The sequence below is a fragment of the Rhineura floridana genome, chromosome 6 (assembly GCF_030035675.1).
Source record: "Rhineura floridana isolate rRhiFlo1 chromosome 6, rRhiFlo1.hap2, whole genome shotgun sequence".
NCBI classification, from domain to species: Eukaryota; Metazoa; Chordata; class Lepidosauria; order Squamata; family Rhineuridae; genus Rhineura; species Rhineura floridana.
The window spans coordinates 151,878,096-151,897,756 of record NC_084485.1 but is presented as its reverse complement, the minus strand read 5'-3'; the positions used below and the strand labels follow the sequence as shown (position 1 = coordinate 151,897,756).

The window sequence follows — 19,661 nt, the reverse complement described above, 5'->3', positions numbered from 1 at the left end:
CCCCACTGTGGAGTAAGGCCACTTACTCCAACACTAACAAAGACGCACAGGGCAAACTGCAACAGACACAGACACACCCCGCAGGGTTTCCTCAAAAAAAGTTCTCCCACAAAATCACAGACCCCAAAAAGGGATGAAGGGAACAAGGGAAAATCAAATGGGAAAGAAAAACACACAACAAATGGGTGAGAAGTGGGCAGGGAGACAGGGAGGGAGAACAATGCAAACACACACACACTCCCAATCATCCCCAGCATTGACAAAGAGAAGATAAAATACAGAGGGGGGGAAACACAGATAGAATAAGGCTAAGATAAAAAAACACAGAGTAATTTAGCACCCTCAAGGACACCAACTGTTGTCAAACACAGGCAGAGTTGGACTGGAAGGCAGGATGATTCCTCCCCCTGGAGAGGAGATGAAAGGCTTCTGGACCCTACCTGTCAAGTCCTCCACTGCCAACAGTCCATTCTACTGAATATCCTCCACTGCCAATAGGCAAAACATTCATGTCATATGAATTAGTCACCTACTAGCATGATGTAATCACCTTTTTATGTTGTCAGAATCAGTGGTAAAAGGCTGAATATCCTACACACCTCACTCTGATGTATATTTATGCACGGAATTGGAATCCTAAACAGAGTGTGGAACCAGTTGTGTTTTTTAATTCATATTGATCTGGAATAAAATGGATCTCTCTTATGCATGCATCCTTTTCAGAACAAAAAATTCCCATTGCTTGACATACTTTAAATAGACTATAGGTAACTCGCTTGAGGTTGTTTAATAAAACACTGGAAACATGCCTCCAGCATATGACTGACCCAGCATATTTGGTGCCCAAAGACAAAATTCCAAATGGTACACTAATTAATGGAGTGGGGTTCTACTGGGAAACAACTGGAGCTGTGCAAGGAGAATGTCTCAGTTATTGCTTCCCAGTATCTGCCTCCTGCTCTGCCATTATTAATGGTGCCCAACATCAGCACAAGGGCTAAGCTAGTTCCCACTGGCACCAATGGAAGTCTCCTGAAATACAAACATCAGTTTTGGTAAGGTAATTTTTGTCTGGACCATGGCAGGGAGAGAGACATTTAAGTTTCTCTGCCTGAGGTTGTTCAGGACTGAAGCTACTATGTACATAACAAAAAACATGCATATTAAATTGTCCGACTAATTTGGCTCTCTAATAGCTGTCTCATAGCAGGGCTTTATGATGTGAAACTGCCTTGTTTTTTAACTTAAGTCCTATATTTTTGTTGTGACCCAGGCAGGGAGGAGGGCTGGCAGGAAGAGGACTCTGACTTTGAGGAGTGAGGGTTTGAGGAAGAGGTCTTGCAGCATCCCCAGCTTCCCCCTTCCCCTGTGGGAATGCAGGGATTGCTGTCAGAGGGCGCTGTCGAGGGCACACACCCCACTCCAGCGGCGGAGGAGACACCTGACCGCTTGGCAATTCCCAGCCAGATGTCCAGCAGTTTCCCACGCCCGCCCAGATGGCCAGCCCCCCTCAGTCAGAGGGGGAAGTCGAGATCCAGCCCCTCTCCCCCCACTCTCGGAGGGATTCAGAGGCGCGAAGAGCAACAACCTGCACTTCAAAGGAGCAAATGTTTGTGTGCGAAAGAGAAACCAATATAAAGGGGAGGAGACAAGGAAGGGGTGCTGAGTCAACGTCTGCAACTGGAGAGTAGGATAGTCAGTGTCAGGCAGGGAAATAGTTCCTAGAAAGCTTAGTTAGTGAATGAGCCGAAAGACATTTAAGGTGAATGTTAAGAGCTCACTGGGTGGCCTTGGGCCAGTCACTGCCTCTCAGCCTCATGAAAACCCTATTCATAGGGTCACCATAAGTCGGAATCAACTTGAAGGCAGTACATTTACATTTTTAATAGAACGAGAAAGCTTTACCGAAACGTGTGAACCTGAGTTTCTTGCCTCTGAACAGGACAACTTTCCCCCTTTTGATATACTGTGTTTAAGTGTTGTGCACATATGTTAATAATCTCCTCCTCCTATACCACCTCCACCACCACCTCCACCACCACCTCCACCACCACCTCCTCCTCCACCACCACTGAAGTCAGTTTTACCTGGGCTGTTTCTTCTTCCTGTTTCCTCTTCTCCTCCTCAGTATCCACGAGCTTTTGTTTAGTCAGAAGGAGCTCCTTATTCAAAATATCTGCTTTGTCTTCAGCCTGAGAATTCAAAGAAAGGCCCAGCTACACAAGATTGGCTCATGAGCAATGATAACACAATCTGAACCTGTCATCTGGAGCTACAATTCTCAGTAGAATGTGTGCACTGACTGCTTTGTGTGTGTGTGTATGTGTGTATTGGTCATCCTTCTTGGCAACTTTAAGATAAGTGGTTAAGACATAAATAATGATATAACACATATATAAATATTGGATCTGGAGAAGCAGACTCCAACATATATCTTTACAATGAAAATCTACACATAGGCATCTATGTGGTCTTCTATTTAAGTTGATTAAGCATGCAGAAGGGTATAGGAAAAGCTCCTATATAGTGGAATGTTTACTTTTCACATATATTAATTACAGCATGGATCTTTTCCTTCTTTTGATAGATATCTGTCTTCTCCTAATAGCCCAAATGTGTACATGGCAAACTTGTTGCTCTGACATTGGGGAAAATCCTTGGCCTTGACAAGGCCAGGGATGGAGGACCACATTCTTTCATGAGCAATGGTGGGACCCCAGTGGTAGATATGGTCAGATAAATTCATTTATGGTATTTATATCAGCAACTGAGAATCATAATTCACTATCTCAAAATCATAATATGATAAAATATTAAAAATATAAAAACCATTGCAACATAAAAATTCGCAGCAGAGAGAGACTAAAACCAAATTTACTATATAACTGAAAATACACAACATACAAGCAGTGGGATAAAAGTTCAGATTTTAAGATCACAGATTGAAAAGAGGGGGACTAAAAAGTTATTCACGTGGTGCTGAATACACTATAAAGAAGATGCCAAGTGAACCTTTCTAGGTAGGCTATTCCACAATCCAGGTGCCATCACCAAGAAGGCCTTCTCCAAAGTAACTACCCATCTCACATGCCAAGGGAACGTGAAGAAGGTGCTCCAAAGATGATGTTAAGGTCTGGGTAGTTATATACAGAAAGTGGCAATATTTCAGGTAACCTAGTCCCAAGCCATTTGTGTTTTTTTATTATTTATTTATTAAATTTATATCCCACCCTTCCTCCCGGAAACAGCTCAGAGCAGCAAACAAAAACACTAAAAGCACTATAAAACATCATAAAAACAAAAGACTAAAACATATTAAAACAAAACATCTTTAAAAACTTTTTTTTTTAAAAAAAAGCTTTTAAAACATCTAAAAAAGTAATTCCAACACAGACGCAGACTGGTATAAGGTCTCTACTTAAAAGGCTTGTTGAAAGAAGGACTTCAGCAGGCACCAAAAAGATAACAGAGATGGTGCCTATATAATATTTAAGGGGAGGGAATTCCAAAGGGTAGGTTCCACAACACTAAAGGTCTGTCTCTTATGTTGTGGAGAACAGACCTCCTGATAAGATGGTATCTGCAGGAGGCCCTCACTTGCAGTGGTTGACTGGGTATATAAGGGGTAAGATGATATTTCAAGCATCCTGGTCCCAAGCTGCATAGGGTGCATGAAAACCATAACCTTGAACTTGGCCAGGTAGCTAATGACAGCCAGTGCAATTCTTTCAGCAGCGGGGTAATATGTTGGCAATATCCTGCCCCAGTGAGCAGTTGTGCCACCACATTTTGCACCAGCTGCAGATTCTAGACCAACCTCAAGGGCAGCTCCACATAGAGCGCATTACAGTAATCCAGCCTGGAGGTTACTAGCGTATGGACAACAGTGGTCAGGTTATCCCAGTCCAGAAATGGCCACAGCTGTCTTACCAGCCAAAGCTGGTAAAAGGCACTCCTAGCCACTGAAGTCACCTGGGCCTCTAGTGACAAAGATGGATCAGGAGTACTCTCAGACTATGAACTCTTTCAGAGGGAATATGACCCCATTCAAAGCAGGCAATTGACCAATTATTTGAACTCAGGAACCACCAACCCACAGTGCCTCCATCTTACTAGGATTCAGACTCAGTTTCTTGGCCCTCTTCCAACCCACCACCAAGTTCAGGCACTGGTCCAGTGCTTGCATGGCCTCTCCTGATTCAGATGTTACAGAGAAATGGAGGTGAATATCATCAGCATCCTGCTGGCACCTCACCACAAATCTCCTGATGACCACTCCCGAGGGTTTCATATAGATGTTAAACAGCACTGAGGACAAGATGATACCCTGCGGTACTCCACATGACAACTGCCAGGGGGCTGAAAGATGATCACCCAATGTTATTCTCTGAAAAAGACCCTGGAGGTAGGATTGGCTCACCAAGTCGATTCAGAAGGATACTATTGTCAATGGTATCCAAAGCTGCTGAGGGAATAACAGGGTTGTACTCCCCATCCTCCCAATAAAAGTCATCCATCCGGGGGGCCAAGGTTGATTCAGTCCCATAACCAGGCCTGAACTCAGATTGGAATGGGTCAAGATAATCTGTTTCATCCAAGAGTACTTGCAATTGTTGCACTCTCACCTTCCCTAAAAAGGGGGCATTTGCGACCGGATGTTAATTGTGACAAAGCAATGGATCCCAGGTGGGCATTTTCAGAGCGGTCAGATCACTGCATCTTTCAGGGTGGCTGGGACCACTCCCTCCCGCAAAGATGCATTGACCACATCTTGGATCCACTTGGTCATACCCCCTAAGCAAGCTTTAATAAGCGAAGGAGGACAAGGGTTGAGAGGACACGTTGCTATGTTGGCCCTATTGTTGCAAGCACCTTGTCCATGTCATCAGGCTTTAAACTTAAGGCCAGCACTTTAGAACACTAAATACCATTTACAATTATCAACCATCACCACCCACCTATAACAACAATTATACTTGTAATTCTACTCTCCAATTGCAAGCACAACACTGTGGTTTCTGTAATTTCTGCTGAGATCCACCTATTGACAAAGGCTTTTCTCACCTGGTCCAAGTCATTTCGTAGAGCAATTTTGCTTGTTACAAGTTCATGGGCAAGGTCATCATTCTCTTGCTCAAGTCTCATGCTGGCTTCCTGAAGCCTGCGGTTTTCTCTCTGCGGAAAAAGAGGAACCACCAAAACAGGAAGTTAACTTTTGCCAATATTGAGCAAGATAGAGAGCAGATGTGCAAGCCATTTGAGCTACAGAAAGGAGGTTTAGAAAGTGCTACTAATCCAAGAAGATGCTAAGCAGTTAATGATATATTGTTCACAAGCATATTATGGAAGATATGAAACCAAGTTTTGGTAAAATAGAGGCTTAAATTCTGCTAATCATGTTCACCTTAACATTTATCATGCATGTGGATGTTATCCTCAGCCCCTTTTTCTGTGATGATTATCATGTGAAGCAGAGTGATTTTGCCTTTAGCATGAAAAGCCTACAATCACTGTAACATTCCTTGCCTCTTGAACAAAAACTACCCGATTAGGAGTACTATAGGGAATGAAGTTGAATTCCTGATTTCACTTGTGATGTGCTTTTCTTGTCTCGTCAGCAGGCTTTGTCTTATAAGAGTTTGAAATTGCTTTGCTGTGGACTTTTCACTCTTGCCCTTAAAGCAGCAATCTTGTTTCATGGGATTTGCTGAGGAGGAGGATCAGGAGGAGGACCAATGGAAAAGCTCAGGCCTTTTAAAATAGCTTGATATTTAATATGACACCTTTTACTGAATCTTTAGTTTTATTCTGTTCTTTTAGTGTTTTTGTATTTTAAAAGGTTTTAAACTTTGATCAGTTTTAAGCCACTTTGGAAACTCATAGGGGGTGAACAGTTTTTAAAATAAATCTTTGATAATGTTCATATCTATGGTGGCATAGTCCACAATAAATTCAACATTAATGGATGCAATATGCATGTTTTTCACCTACTCAAAGTAACTGTAAAACCTATAAAGAGAGTGCATTGCAGCTGGCAGAGAAATTAGGGAACAATTCAAACCTCATATCCACTGAGATGAGCAGACTTTGGAATAGATGGATCTTCAGCTGAGCCTTGGCTAAGTTCTCCATCCCAGCTCAGCTGGCTCAGTTGAGGCCAGGGTAAGTCCTGAAAAAGAGGCATTCTAGGGGCACAGCAGGGGAGACTTTCCCCTAGTTCCAAGCTCCATTCAGCTTGGTCATGTGACCTAGCAATCTAGCGGAAATAACACTGGCAAAAAGGGTGGAGTAAGTCAACCTCTATTTTCAAGGCTTGTTTTCCCTCTGCCAGAGTCAGGCCACCAGCCAGCTGGCAGTAACCTTGCTCCTGAATAGAGTTTGGAATAGGGGAAAGTTACAGCAGTGTGATTTAATCCAGTGTAATTTACACTGGCTTCCTACAGTTTGGATTGCTCTGCCCTAATACTTCTAATGTTGTGTAGAGATTAGTTACCAACCTTGTCATGGGGCTATTGGTACAGGTCCTTTCCACTGTTTACTCAATGTATATTTGGGATTGCAGCCTCAATCAGTAAACTATAACTAAGGGAAGCTCGGAGGGTGGCAACAAGGGAGAGGGCCTTCTCAGTGGTGGCCCCCAAATTATGGAATGATCTCCCTGACGAGGTGTGCCTGCCGCCAACACTGTTATCTTTTCGGCGCCAGGTCAAGACATTCCTCTTCTCCCAGGCATTTTAGCGTGTGTTTTAAATTGTTTTAAATTTTAAAATTGTGTTTTAAACTGTTTTTAAAATAGGTGTTTTAAATTGTATATTTGTTTTAATGTTTTTGATTGCTGTAAACCGCCCAGATAGCTTTGGCTATGGGGCGGTATATGTGCAATAAATAAATAAATAATAAATAAACTGTGAGGAAGGTCCGGTTTCCACATCAGGTTAAACCATAAGTTGTAGTCAACTTGGAGGCACATAACAACAACAACAACAACAACAAATGTTTAATTATAGTTTAATCAAACAAGCAGCATTACATGCACACTGTTCAAAATCCCTGTTTTGCTCCTACCCCACTCGTGGCCACACCATCATCCAAACTCAGGGTTGTGGTTTGTTTCTCTCCAAACAAACTATGAGCTGCAGTCAGGGTTTGTTATTGGCTTATTGGTTGTTGTACGTTTTGGGGGAAACAAACCACAAGTCTGAGTTTGGATGACACATCAAGCCAAACTTGTGATTTGTTGCTCCTGATACCGCACGGCCATGAGTGGTACTTTTGAGCAGAGTGCATCAGCATGCTATTCATTTCCATTAAACCATATTTAAATATTAACTATGGTTTAACATGATGTACAAACACATCTGAAGTGAGACACGTCAGAAACAAATAAGGATTATGCTTGCCTTAGTACTGGGTTATAGCATCAGAGCTACCTTGCCACCTTGATGGAATACAGGAGTAAGATCAGGTAAGCAAAAATAGATTTATTTTTATTAGGAATAATTTAAATCTGATAAAGATATGAACATCCCTTATGTGCTGCAATTCTTTAGAAACACTGTGCCCCTCCATCTAGTATGAATGCTCAATCAAGGATAAGGATATATTTTTGATCACTTTGTGGGGTCACTACAATGTTACTGGCACAAAATATGCTTTCCACTTTCTGCAGCTGCCTTGGAAATAACATTCTTCCAAACCTCAGCACCATTTTTGCCACCACTTGAGAGGACTTCACATGTGGTCTTAGCACAGAGAAGTCTCACCCAGCAAGCTATATCTAGATCAGCTTTCTCCAGCCTTGGGTCTGCAGATATTGTTGGACCATCATACCCAGCCAGCATGGCCAATGGTTAGAGATTATGGGAGTTCTAGACAACATCTGAGGACCCAAGTTTGGGAAAGGCCCTGCTGTAAAACCAAAACACTCCACGTTTCATAGTTTCTCTTTTAAGGTGAATCTCTTTTTAAATAGCCCCTGCATTTTCACAAAAAATTTAAAGCTCAGGCCATATCTTTTGGCTTTTTATATTTATACAAAGCTCTTTTACTGAATTTACTCTATATTCACTAATAGGCAACAAATCTTGTGGTTTAAGAACATAGCTATAGCCAACAGATATTTCTATCAAACTTTAAAAAGCAGGGAAATTGGGCAGCTATAGTGAATGCACCAGGGGAGCAGGAGACCTGATCTCGTCTCTGAGATATTGTACTGTCCTACAAATTTGTCAAAATGCAAACACAATTTGGGTTGGTCTTTCACAGTCCAATCCACTTCCTGTGTAGCTTGGAAGAATTTGGCAACATGTGCCTCTGAGCAACAGGAAATTGGATGGGCAGAGGGGAAGCCCCTTTCCTTTCCAAAAGGAAAACACTGTGAACAGTATCATTCTTTTTCAGAGTTTCCCCCACCTTTTTATTCTACACAAGGCACATGTAGCCTCCCACCCAAATTTAAACCAAAGCTGTCCCTGGCTACATCCACACCAGACCTTTATTTCACTTTAGACAGTCATAGCTTTTCCCAAAGAATCCTGGGAAGTGTAGTTAGTGAAGGGTGCTGAGAGTTGCTAGGAGATGCCCTGTTCCACTCACAGAGCTTCAATCAGAGCGGCTGACTGTTCAACCACTCTGGCCACTGGAGCTCTGTCAGGGGAATAGGAGTCTCCTTTCAGCACCCTTCACAAACTACACTTCCCAGGATTCTTTGGGGGAAGCCATAACTGTCTCAAGTGAAATCAAAGTCTGGTGTGGGTGTGGCCCCCTGATTAGGCAAGCCCAGCAGCTGTGAAGCTTTTAGAACACTGACAGTTGGTCCTTACTGAGCATGCCCGACATTATCATTCAGTTCAAGCCAAAATTTCTTAAATTAATTAAAAATCAGCTAGGCACTGTTTTAACTTTTAAACTGCAGATAATGAAGGTTAGAGTATGGGGCAAGGTCAGTAATAGGATTACAGGTACTCTGTGAACATGGCTGATGTTTAATTAATTTCAACAGATTATGAGAACTCTGACAGAAAAAAGTCCAAAAGGGATCTGGGTTTTCTCTCTCTCTTTTTAGACTTTGAACTCTCGATTCTCTCTGTTTTGTGTATTGACATGAAAATTTAGAGGGTTGTTAAACAAGCGTTTCTGAGTTCAAGACTATAGGTTTTGTAAGGTTTTGTTTTGAAATGAGCTTATGGCAAGGATCAGAATGGCATGGGGGGTATTTTCAATTTAACACTGCGGAATGCGAAAAATCCATGCTGACTATAGTATACAGCCACTCTTGTGGCTGTATAATGATGATTATGCATTTGCACTAAATTTACCATTAGAATTACTACTAGAAGAGATGATTTCCCCCAAAACAACACTAGCTCTTAGAGGAGTCTGAATTTTAAAGGATAAAAAGAAGTTTCGTGCCATGAATTCCTGTTCTCTCTGTCTCCTGAAGGGCATTCCAAACCTTCAGGAGTAGTTTCTCTCCCAGGCAGAAAGGGCCAATTAATATTTTCCTTCTCCTGGGGCTACCTTGCCTTTCCATATTGGATTGGAATATCAAAGGCAAATCCTCTAACCCAACATCAACAATAACTTCTGTAAAAAGAGAGCAAAGAGCAGCTTGCAGAAAAAGGCATGTAAAGCGTAACTCTTCATAACTTCTGAACAGAAATGAGGAAGGAAAAAATAGGATGGGGAAAATATCCCAGGAATCCATGTAGTCCATTCCCACATGTGTAGCAGGAGTGGAATGGGATCCACTGAAACCCAAGTGGCATCTAGGAGAACAGGAATTCACAGCAGAGACTTTTTCCTTTGGCTCCTGCAAGGCATTCAAAACCTTCATGATGTAAAATAACAAGTATAATAGGGTGGGTTGCCAGTGGATCAAGATCTAATCAGTGGGCACTGCAGGATTCACCTGCGAAAGGCAGCATCCACAGAAGAAATATGTTTTGTAGAGTTTAGCAAAACTACACAGAGAAGCCCACCTGGCCAATCTACAAATATCTTCCATAGATGTGTTTTCCTGAAAAGCTGCAGTGGTAGCCACCCTTCTGATGGAATGTGTCATGATACTCAAAGAAGGAACCTTCCTAACTGATTGATAACTAAGGCTATACAGTTGTGCAGCCAGTGTGATATGGAAGAAAGTGAAATTTTCTTCCCCAGTAAACTATCCTGGAAGGACACAAAAGGGGCTTCTGACTTTCTAATCATTGCTGTTGTGTCAAGGTAGAAGCAAAGTGCCCTCCACATATCTAACTTGTGCCACACCTACTCTTGTGGATGTACTGGATGAGGACAAATGGATGAAAGAACTTCCTGAGTTCTAGAAAAAGCTGAATTGATACAGGGCAACAAATATAGGGTTTGTTCATAAGAGTACCTTATCCTAATGAAAAACACACAGCTGAAGAAACCCACCCAGCAGAGATGATAGTCACCAAATAGATCGTTTTGAGAGTCAAATTCTTGAATGAACACATGGACAAAGGTTTGAATGATGGTCCCAAGAATGTCTTCAGTACCCAATTCAAGTGCCATGTAGGAAACCTATGTCTACTAGGATGAGTGTGTCTGTGCCTACTGCTTCTGGACACAGTTGTCTTGTGTGGTACTTTCCACCTGGGCATTTTCTGCTGTGACAAAGAGGTCTCCAACAAGAACCCTGAATTGTTCCATCAGTGGGTGAAACACTTGTGGATGGAGCTTCTATTCCACCTTCTGAACAGACCGCTTGCTGAGGCAGTTAGTGATGGTGTTTGATTTCCTTGCCAGGTACACTGCTGAGATAGACAGCAGGTTTCTTCTTGACTTTGTGCCCCCTTGGCCAATGCAGTCTCCATTCATACTAGAATGTGGCAGTTGATTACCTGTGTTGCAAAGGCTAGAAGAGCTAATCTGATGGCCCTTAATTACAGTAAGCTGATGCCCTCCAGCTTGTCCACTCCCCTTGTGCTATCAGTTCCCCTAGATGGACTCCCCACCTGTATAGAGTGGCATCCATTGTGACAGCCACTCTTGACGGTGATTTCAGGCTTGTCCTGGCTGTGAATCTGCCCTTGGACAGCCACCATGTCCAGGACTCTTAGGCTTCACAGGATATGGATCCACCACTGTGCCCCGTTGTCTATCTGATCCTGGAACAGAAATAGCATCTTCTAGAGTCCTCTGTTGTGAAATTGTACTCTACCAGGTACTGGCAAGACACTATCAAGCCCATGAAGCATACCAATGTCTGTATGTTCCACCTTCTGTTTGAATCAGAATGATCTTCTGTTGATATTCTGATGTGAATCAGTTGGTGTACAGAATCACTCTCATGTGTTCCAGAAATTGTGAAGGCATTAGTGAACTCTTCACCATGTTTACTACCAAGTCATGCCTCTGGAGACATAAAAATGCGCTCCATATTTCTTTCATAGCTTTCTCCCTGGATGGAGACCAGATAAGAATGTCAAGCAGGTACAGGTACAGATAAATGTCCTGTAATCACAAGTGTGCCACTAATGTAACCTTGGTGAACACTCTTGGTGCCAACATCAACCCAAATGGGAGTTATCTGTACTGGAAGTATTTTTGTGTTGTATATAAAATGTAGGAACTTTCTGTGGCTGGATTTGATGGGGGTGTGGAGATAAGCTTGTGACAAATCCACCAATTCCAGAAAGTCATCTTTCAACTGAGATGCCAAAGTGGATCTGAGCATCTTCATCCTGAGATTTTTCTGGAGGGAGGAGAAACTTGTTGAGCCACTTTAAGCCCATAATGGCTCTGAATTTTCCATTCTTTTTTGGCACCAAGTAAAAAAAATGAATAGACCCCAGACCATCTCTAGATTATGGAGACAAGCACTATTGTTTTAATGTCCAGAATTTGCTTAATGGTTTGCAGTACTGCCCAGTGTTTGGATGGATTTCATGACCTTAGTGGGGCCATGAATTTGTTTCTTGGGCCCACTCCAGTGTGTAACCCAGAGAGACTGTCTCCCAAACCCATGAATCTTCGTAGTTCAGAACTGGTTTGATGCATAGTAAGGAGACATCCACCTATGGTCATTGGCAGGAAGCTGGCATCCAGAAGAGGAAGATTTCTTCTAACCCTTGCTGAACCTAGCAGATGTGCTTGTGCCTGGTTGAGTTTGGGTGAAGTAGCACACAAACCTTTTGGATAAAGTCCACTTTAACTTGTACTTTCCTGAAGTCCAATTCCTTGTGAGATGAGCCCATGAATGTAAAGACTGTCACCACTTCAGTTTCTCTTCTTCCTTTCTAGTGTAGGCAATGACTTCTTTTTGTCCTTGGTCTGTATGAGTAGCGGTTCCAGCGCCTTGCCAAACAGCTTTTTACCTAAGAATGGATGCTCTAGCCAGGCTGGCAGAGAGTCAGCATCAGGTTTCCAAGTCCTTAAGGAGATGTTATTCCTGGCCACCACAGTAGCTGTCATGGCTTGAGACTGTAACTAGGGTATCCATAGAGGTATCTGCTGTTAGCATTGAAGCCAGTCCAATTGTCCTGAGACCATCCTCAATTACCTTGGGCACACCTTCCATGCCAGCCAGTTCCTTGAACCACATAGAAACATTTCTTGTGAGGATGGAGCTGGTAACTAAAGCCCAGAAAGTGACTCTACTATTGGAGTCTTAAGCATTTCCATTACCTTGCTTGGGAATAGGTAGAGCTTGTTAGCTATATGAAGTGAGGATTTCCCCTTTACTTTGTTAATCCACTCTGCTTTGCATACTTTGTCAAAAAGTTCAGGAACAGAACAATGTGTAGTTTTGGAGGACCCTCAGGAAAACTGCTTTAATGCACAGGCTGGCTGAACAGTTCTACCTTCAAATACTGCAATGCCAGAACTGAGTTATTAAGTTCATGTGGTTTTGCCCAATAAGGTGGGAAAGTAATCAATAGAAAAAAAGGTAATCCTGAGATATGGAGGTAGCATTAACATCCTCTTCCAACAACTCCCCATCTTCCTGTGTTTCAGGTTCAATAGAAACCTTGGTCCTATCTGCAGAGCCTCCTGTGTGATCAATCCCTGTGTGGGATAGAATGCATTCAAACTGGAACAAAGAGATGCTCCTACCCCTCCTGTATGTGCAAGGCATACTTCCAAGTGCAATAGTAAATGATAGTTCTATCAAAAAGCATCCACAATTCTGTTTTCAGTTACAAGAAAATATTAGTTCCTTAAACAAAGCTAGCTGACAATGGTGAAAAGAGGCTCCAGTTGGCAACTCTTTCACCTAGTTTTAAAAAGACCCTAAAATTCTGTGAAAATTATTGAATAGTGGTATGTGACTAATAACTGCACTAGTGGGGCACCAACAGGACACTTCCCCCTTAAAGCTAAAGGTAGGGAGTTGTTCCTATCTTAGTGGGGGGAGTGAAGAGGTAATCCCCCCTTACTGTCCACTGCTGTCATGGTGAAAATTGGGATCTCCCACCCCAGGAATTTGTTAAGAAAAAATAAGATATGCAATTGACTGATATGTACTTAACATACATGTACTTTGGTCCTCAGCTACACTCTCTGGAGCACTGAAGAAAGATTTTCTTCATAAACAATTGTTGCCTTCACATCCTTTGTAATCTGTTTGCTTTCTTTTGGGTGTTTGCAAAGCAAGTAGCACAAATGTGAGTTTCAGATGCCTGGCTACTCATTTACAGACAAGTGGGCAAGCAAGCTGTGTGGTAAGAATTGCAGTGGCCTCCCCTCCTAGAATAATATATATTTGTAAAAAATAGGCCAAATTTAAAAATAGATATGCTCCATTTATTACAGCAAATGATTGAATCCCTTGGGTCAAATATATTCTTATATTTTGGCTAATGGTTACTATCAAGCTGTTTTACTCCTTTGTGCTGCAGAAGTAACTGACTGAAGCCTGATTCAAGCCATGCTTTTCTGCTGCAAAGAATTAGCCCCTATTCTCTTTAAGGAGTTCTGCTTCTTCTTGAAGTAATAGTTTTTACAATGCTTAAATTCTGGAAAAAGTGAGAATCCCAGAGCTAAAGACACTTAAATTATGCATCTCAAGGAATAAGCAGGTTAATTTGTTGCTTCTGGGGAAGTTTCAGATTCAACTGAAATATAAAAAAATGTAAATGTACTGCCTTCAAGACAATTCTGACTTATGACGACCCTATGAATAGGGTTTTCATGAGGCTGAGAGGCAGTGACTGGCCCAAGGTCACCCAGCTTGGTCATAGCTTCATGGCTATGTGGGGATTTGAACCCTGGTCTCCCAGGTCGTAGTTCAACACCTTAACCACTACACCACACTGGCATACCCACTTGTAAATGCTCCTGTACTCTGGAGGCAAATGTTTGTAACCATGCTAGCCAAATTTAAGACAAATATGTACTAAATCCTGTACTAATCCCTCCAGTACTATAAGCGTGCTAGCTACAACCATTGCATCCTCAAATCCAAGTTGTAGGTCTCTGCAGCATCGACAAGGAAGGTGAATGCAGGTAAGGATATTGCTTGTTATAAGCTGTCAAGGAGGGTACTGCATTTCCGAAACAGAGAAGAAAATACATAATACAATAATACACATATAGATAAAACTTACCTCCATAAAAGTCACAGAGCAACTACTGTTTTCAATCATAGGTATAAAGTTGAGAGAGGTAATCTAGTGAAATTTAAATATCAACCAACAATAATTAGGAAGCAGACAAAACCCAACTTGAGAGAGTTCTGTGTGAGGGGCTTTGGCTTGTTTTTATATTCCTATTCCAGCTGTATTAAAACAAACAGTTGATTGAAAGGAGGAAGCTCAAAATCAGAAGACAAGTCCCAACTCAGGAAGGTGTACCCTGAACTCCACCTTCAACAGTTCTCATCCAGCATGAAGAATCAACATGTAGGCTGATGAAAATGTATTACAATATTGTTCCTAAAGCTGGGTGTGACTCAATGTGTCAGACACCTTGCTAAACGTCTTCATTATATTTCATTGCAACAGAATGACTATTTGGACACTGAGTTGCTTCAATAAAGGTAGTTATTACAATTAGTAAGCATATCAGAATCTTGGATGTCAGTTGGTTTGAAATGCAGCAAAAAAGGAAGAAGTTAAAAGAGAAGATGAATTTTTGGAAACCATCAACATTACCAAGCTATAACAGCTAGTTAAGACTATGTGGTTTGTGGAGCACATCACTAAGTTTTTCCACTGTGTTGTCTGTTGCTATGGGTGATTTAAATACATACTCTTCCAAAATACCATTATTCAGAATGTTGTTCTTCAAAAAGAAATATGATATTCAAGATGTGATTATTTTTTCCCACTCTTGCAGTCAGGGAAATCAACAGAAATACAAAGTAGAAGTTATTGGGTTCTTTATATGTACACCTAATGTAATATAATATGGAACAAATAGGGCCAATAAGAACATATTGAACAACTAGTGGGACAGAGCCCCCCCGCTTATTTTGCTCACCAGTCCCCACCCCGAAGGCACCACCCACACAGAGGAAGACACACAGCCCAGACACCTCCAAACATACACACGGACTCACACACACACAGCGACTCACAACCCACTCTCCTCCTCCAGAAGCTTACAAACCTTACTGGGCCTCCGACCTACCCAGGCCGCCACCACCACTGCCCTGCCCTGGCTGCTTACCGGCCTCCCACTGAGGCTGCCGTTGCCACTAGCCTCCCTCCCGTCCCCAGCCTTGAGTCCAGCGTGACTGCAGTTTGCCTCCCATCCCTCTTTGCCATCTGCTGCTGCTGTTACTGCCACTGCTGTGGCAAGCAGCTGAAGTGTTCATGCTGCAGTTCACTCACTTCAGACACCTGCCTCGCCTGCACACTCCACTTGCTGTGATCACTTCAGCAGCAACCACCGCATGCCTGCACTGAATCATTCATGGTAAGCATGACACTCGCAAAAAAAATAAATAGGAAGATAAAACACAAGCAGATGGCACAATTGGAAAGCCAGCCAGGCCCTACCATTAGGCAGAGTGAGGTGGCTGCCTTAGGTATCTAATTCTGGTTGCCACAAAAAGTTATTATTATTATAGTTTTATTCCCAAAGAGGGGGAAGAAGTGTTTCTTTGATTTTCAGGTGCCAAAGTAACTGAAATCCTGTAAAGCCATTGCCAGCCAATCTTCAGACTCAGGACCCACCTTTAACCCAAACATGCATTTGGGGACCCATTTTTTTTTCTTAAATTTGTATGGTGGTAATGCTGCTGTTGAGACTCACCTTAGATCAGGCCATGGCCCGATCCACCAGTTGAAGACCAATGAGCCAAATGGACTAATATTCTGACCTGCTATAAAGCAGCTCCCCACATTTCTAATCCTAAGCATAATTAGCCAGAATCAGAGGGACATTACCAATGAAAAATGTTCAGAATTTTAGAAAACAAAATATTTTGTTGCTTAGGTAAAATATCCAAATGACATTCCACAAAACCCACTAGAAATTTTCTTGTACAAGCCACATTTGTGGGAGCAAATTCCATAGTTTAGCTATGCGCTGTGTGAAGAAGTATTTTATTTTGTCTGTCCTGCATCTTCCAATATTCAGCTTTATTGGATATTCTTATGTTCTAGTGTTATGAGAGAGCGAGAAAAGCTTTTCTCTATCTACTTTCTTCATGCCATGCATAACTTTGTCACCTTTTCTCTAAACTAACATGCCTCAAATGCTGTAACCTATAGGGGAGAAGCCCACCCCTCGATCATTTTGATTGCTCTTTTCTGAACCTTTTCCAGCTCTACAGTATTCTTTTAGAGGTGAGGCAACCAGAACCGTACATAGTATTCCAAATGTGGCTGCGTCATAGATTTATATAATGGCATTATGATATTGGCAGTTTTCTTTTCAGTACCTTTCCTAATGAACCCCAGTATAGAATTTGCCTTTTTTACACCTGCCACACACTGGGTCGACATCTTCATCAAGCTATCCACTACGATCCCAAGATCTCGTTCTTGGTCAGTCATTGCTAGTTCAGACCCCATGAATGTATATGTGAAATAGGGATGGAATCTGTTGTCCAGTTCTGGTTCGAAAGCATTCCATCAGCCTAACAGGCTGGCACTGATTGGAGTTCATTCTGTATTTGCTAGCCGCTGCTTTAACCGATCCATTTTTTTGTTTTGGCTTGGTCCATATTAATATTGATATTTTCAAAGGAAATATTGATATTTTGAAGGAAACATCTATAATCATTCTTATAACGGATGTTTTAAAGGGTTTTTTTTAAACTCCATTTTCAAAAATAGCCATGGAAATTTGCTACATTAAAATCTGATCCTCAGCAATTGAGAATAAGCGAATTCATGAAAATTCGGTACCAAATCTGAATTGGGAGGAATTCTAGCACATCCCTAATATGATTTTTGCTCCAATATGCAAATACCCTGAATAATTTAGTATCATCAGCAAACTTGGCCACCTTACCGCTCATCCCTAACTCTAGATCATTTATGAACAAATTAAAAAGCACAGGTTAAAATACTGATCCATGGGGGACTCCACTTTCTACATCCCTCATTGGAAGAACTTATTCCCATTTATTCCTACTCTCTGCTTCGTGTTTTCTAGTCAGGTCCTGATCCACAAAAGGACCTCTCCTCTTATTCCATGACTGCTAAGTTTACTCAGGAATCCTTGGTGAGGTATTTTGTCAAAAGCTTTTTGCAAGTCCAAGGGCATTATGTCAACTGGGTCACCTCTATATTAATAGGTTAGTGAGACTCGCAAGTGGACGCCATCTGGACCCGAAGGCTTGTCAGTTTTTATTTTGTCTATTAAGTCTAGAACGTCATCTTTCATCACCACTATTTACCTCAGACTTCCTTCAGACTTCTGCACTTCTGAGATCTTCCTAGTGGACTGCTCCCAATGGATCAGATCAATCTGCCTCCCATTCTGCTGCCATTATTGGTATGGAGTACATAACTGGATTTATATCATTTTGCCATTGGGCCTGCCAGTCCATTTTGGCTAAGCCATGTCCTACACTTGGCATAATACATGACATCAATGTGGACAGGTAAATATGCAACTGCAAAGTGCTGTGCAAAGTGCTGTGCATCTTGTTTCACATGCTCCAATGGTAAGCTGATTGTTTGGTCTTGCAGACCTCTGTGCATGGGGCTTTGGAAGACCCAAAAATCAAATGATCATCAATGCTTTATGGGTTGTGCTTTGGCCCGCATGGTTTAATTTCAAACCACATAGGCAAAAATGCATCACCTGACATCACTGTGAAATTTGGCCTGTAAAAGGAGGGGAAGATATAAGAACCTAAGAAGAGCCTGCTTGGATCAGGCCAGTGGCCCATCTAGTCCAGCATCCTGTTCTCACAGTGGCCAACCAGGTGCCTGGGGGAAGCCCGCAAGCAGGACCTGAGTGCAAGAACACTCTCCCCTCCTGAGGCTTCTGGTCCACTGGCCAGATCCAGTCCCCCCCATTTATGGGATCCTGTAAGTTGGAGGAGGAAGCACCATACAGATAAGATCTAATTTTCTGTCTGATCTGAGCATTTTTGTTTTTCCAAGAAGATCGGATATTTGTATGTTCTGTACCAAAAAAGGAGGGACATTGTTTCTTTTCTTCAGTACATAACAATGCACCAATCTTAAATCAGGATTTCAAATCCTTCTTTATTATAATGAAGCTGAAGTTGGTGTGCACACCTACAACCAGATGATCTCCACAAACACTTCCAAGTGCGTGATTAAATGCTAACCAATGATTTTTTCAAATATAGTGGACATTACCTTGCCTGTTTAGATGCCTATATTGTTTGGAAGCTGAAGTACTCATGATGGTGTCAACAACCCAAAATATGTCTTCCTTGCAGACCTGGGTCTAAATTTTATCAAACCCAGACAGAGAGTTTAGAGACATTACCAGCTTGCTGGGATGTGTCAAGAGAGGCAACCTCAGAAGTTATAGAGTCTGTTGCTGCTGACAACATGAAAAAGGGGAAAGTGTAATCTCTAGAGTTGATACAATGACAGAAAATTGCAGCAACAATGCTTCATATAATGTGTGTGTGTGCATGCGCTACTCATGCAGTTGAGAAATTGTGTGCTTAGGCTGTTTGAATAGCATGTGCTATGGTTCCATGGTCTCTGTCGTTAGGAGTAATTTCCAATTCATGATTAATGAATGTTACACTTATGCAATTGTTATAATTATATGTATGTTAGTGGCACAATATGTTTCATGTTTAAAAAACAGTGGGGTCATTTAGACCACACAAAATATTTTGGGTTTTTTACTTTACAGGTGAGGTATTGTTGACTCTGATGATTTATATACAACTATATTAGTACTGGACAATGAAGGTCTCAATGATGTTATTACTTTTTTTCTTGGACATTGTGTCATTTGCATTTGGAAAAGAAGAGGCAGCAGATCAAACAGAACTACAATAGAACGGGTGGCATTGGGGGATGAGGTTTCAGACCCTTGGCCTCTCAATTGTGGTGTGCCACAGGGTTCTATCCTCTCCCCCATGCTATTCAACATCTATGTAAAGCCGCTGGGAGCCATCATCAGGAGATTTGGGCTGCGCTGCCACCAATATGTGGATGACACCCAGCTCTACCTCTCGTTTAAGTCCTCACCAGAGTTGGCTGTGGAGACCATTTCCAAGTGCCTGAAGTCAGTAAGTGAAT

The 19,661-nt window shown here is 42.0% G+C and overlaps 1 protein-coding gene across 17 annotated transcripts in view; it reads right to left on the bottom strand.

Moving 5' to 3' along the window:
• RABGAP1L (RAB GTPase activating protein 1 like) overlaps window positions 1-19,661 on the bottom strand; it is a 371,757-nt gene that overhangs the window by 22,798 nt on the left and 329,298 nt on the right. For 16 of the 17 annotated variants that reach the window (XM_061634135.1, XM_061634138.1, XM_061634125.1 and 13 more), the window contains 2 exons: window positions 5,065-5,175; window positions 2,088-2,192 (listed from right to left, as the gene is read on the bottom strand). In XM_061634135.1, coding sequence (XP_061490119.1) covers window positions 2,088-2,192; window positions 5,065-5,175 — 216 coding nt within the window. Of the gene's footprint in view, window positions 1-2,087; window positions 2,193-5,064; window positions 5,176-14,573; window positions 14,763-19,661 lie in introns of those variants that run through there. The other variant, XM_061634146.1, reaches the window with a different exon arrangement.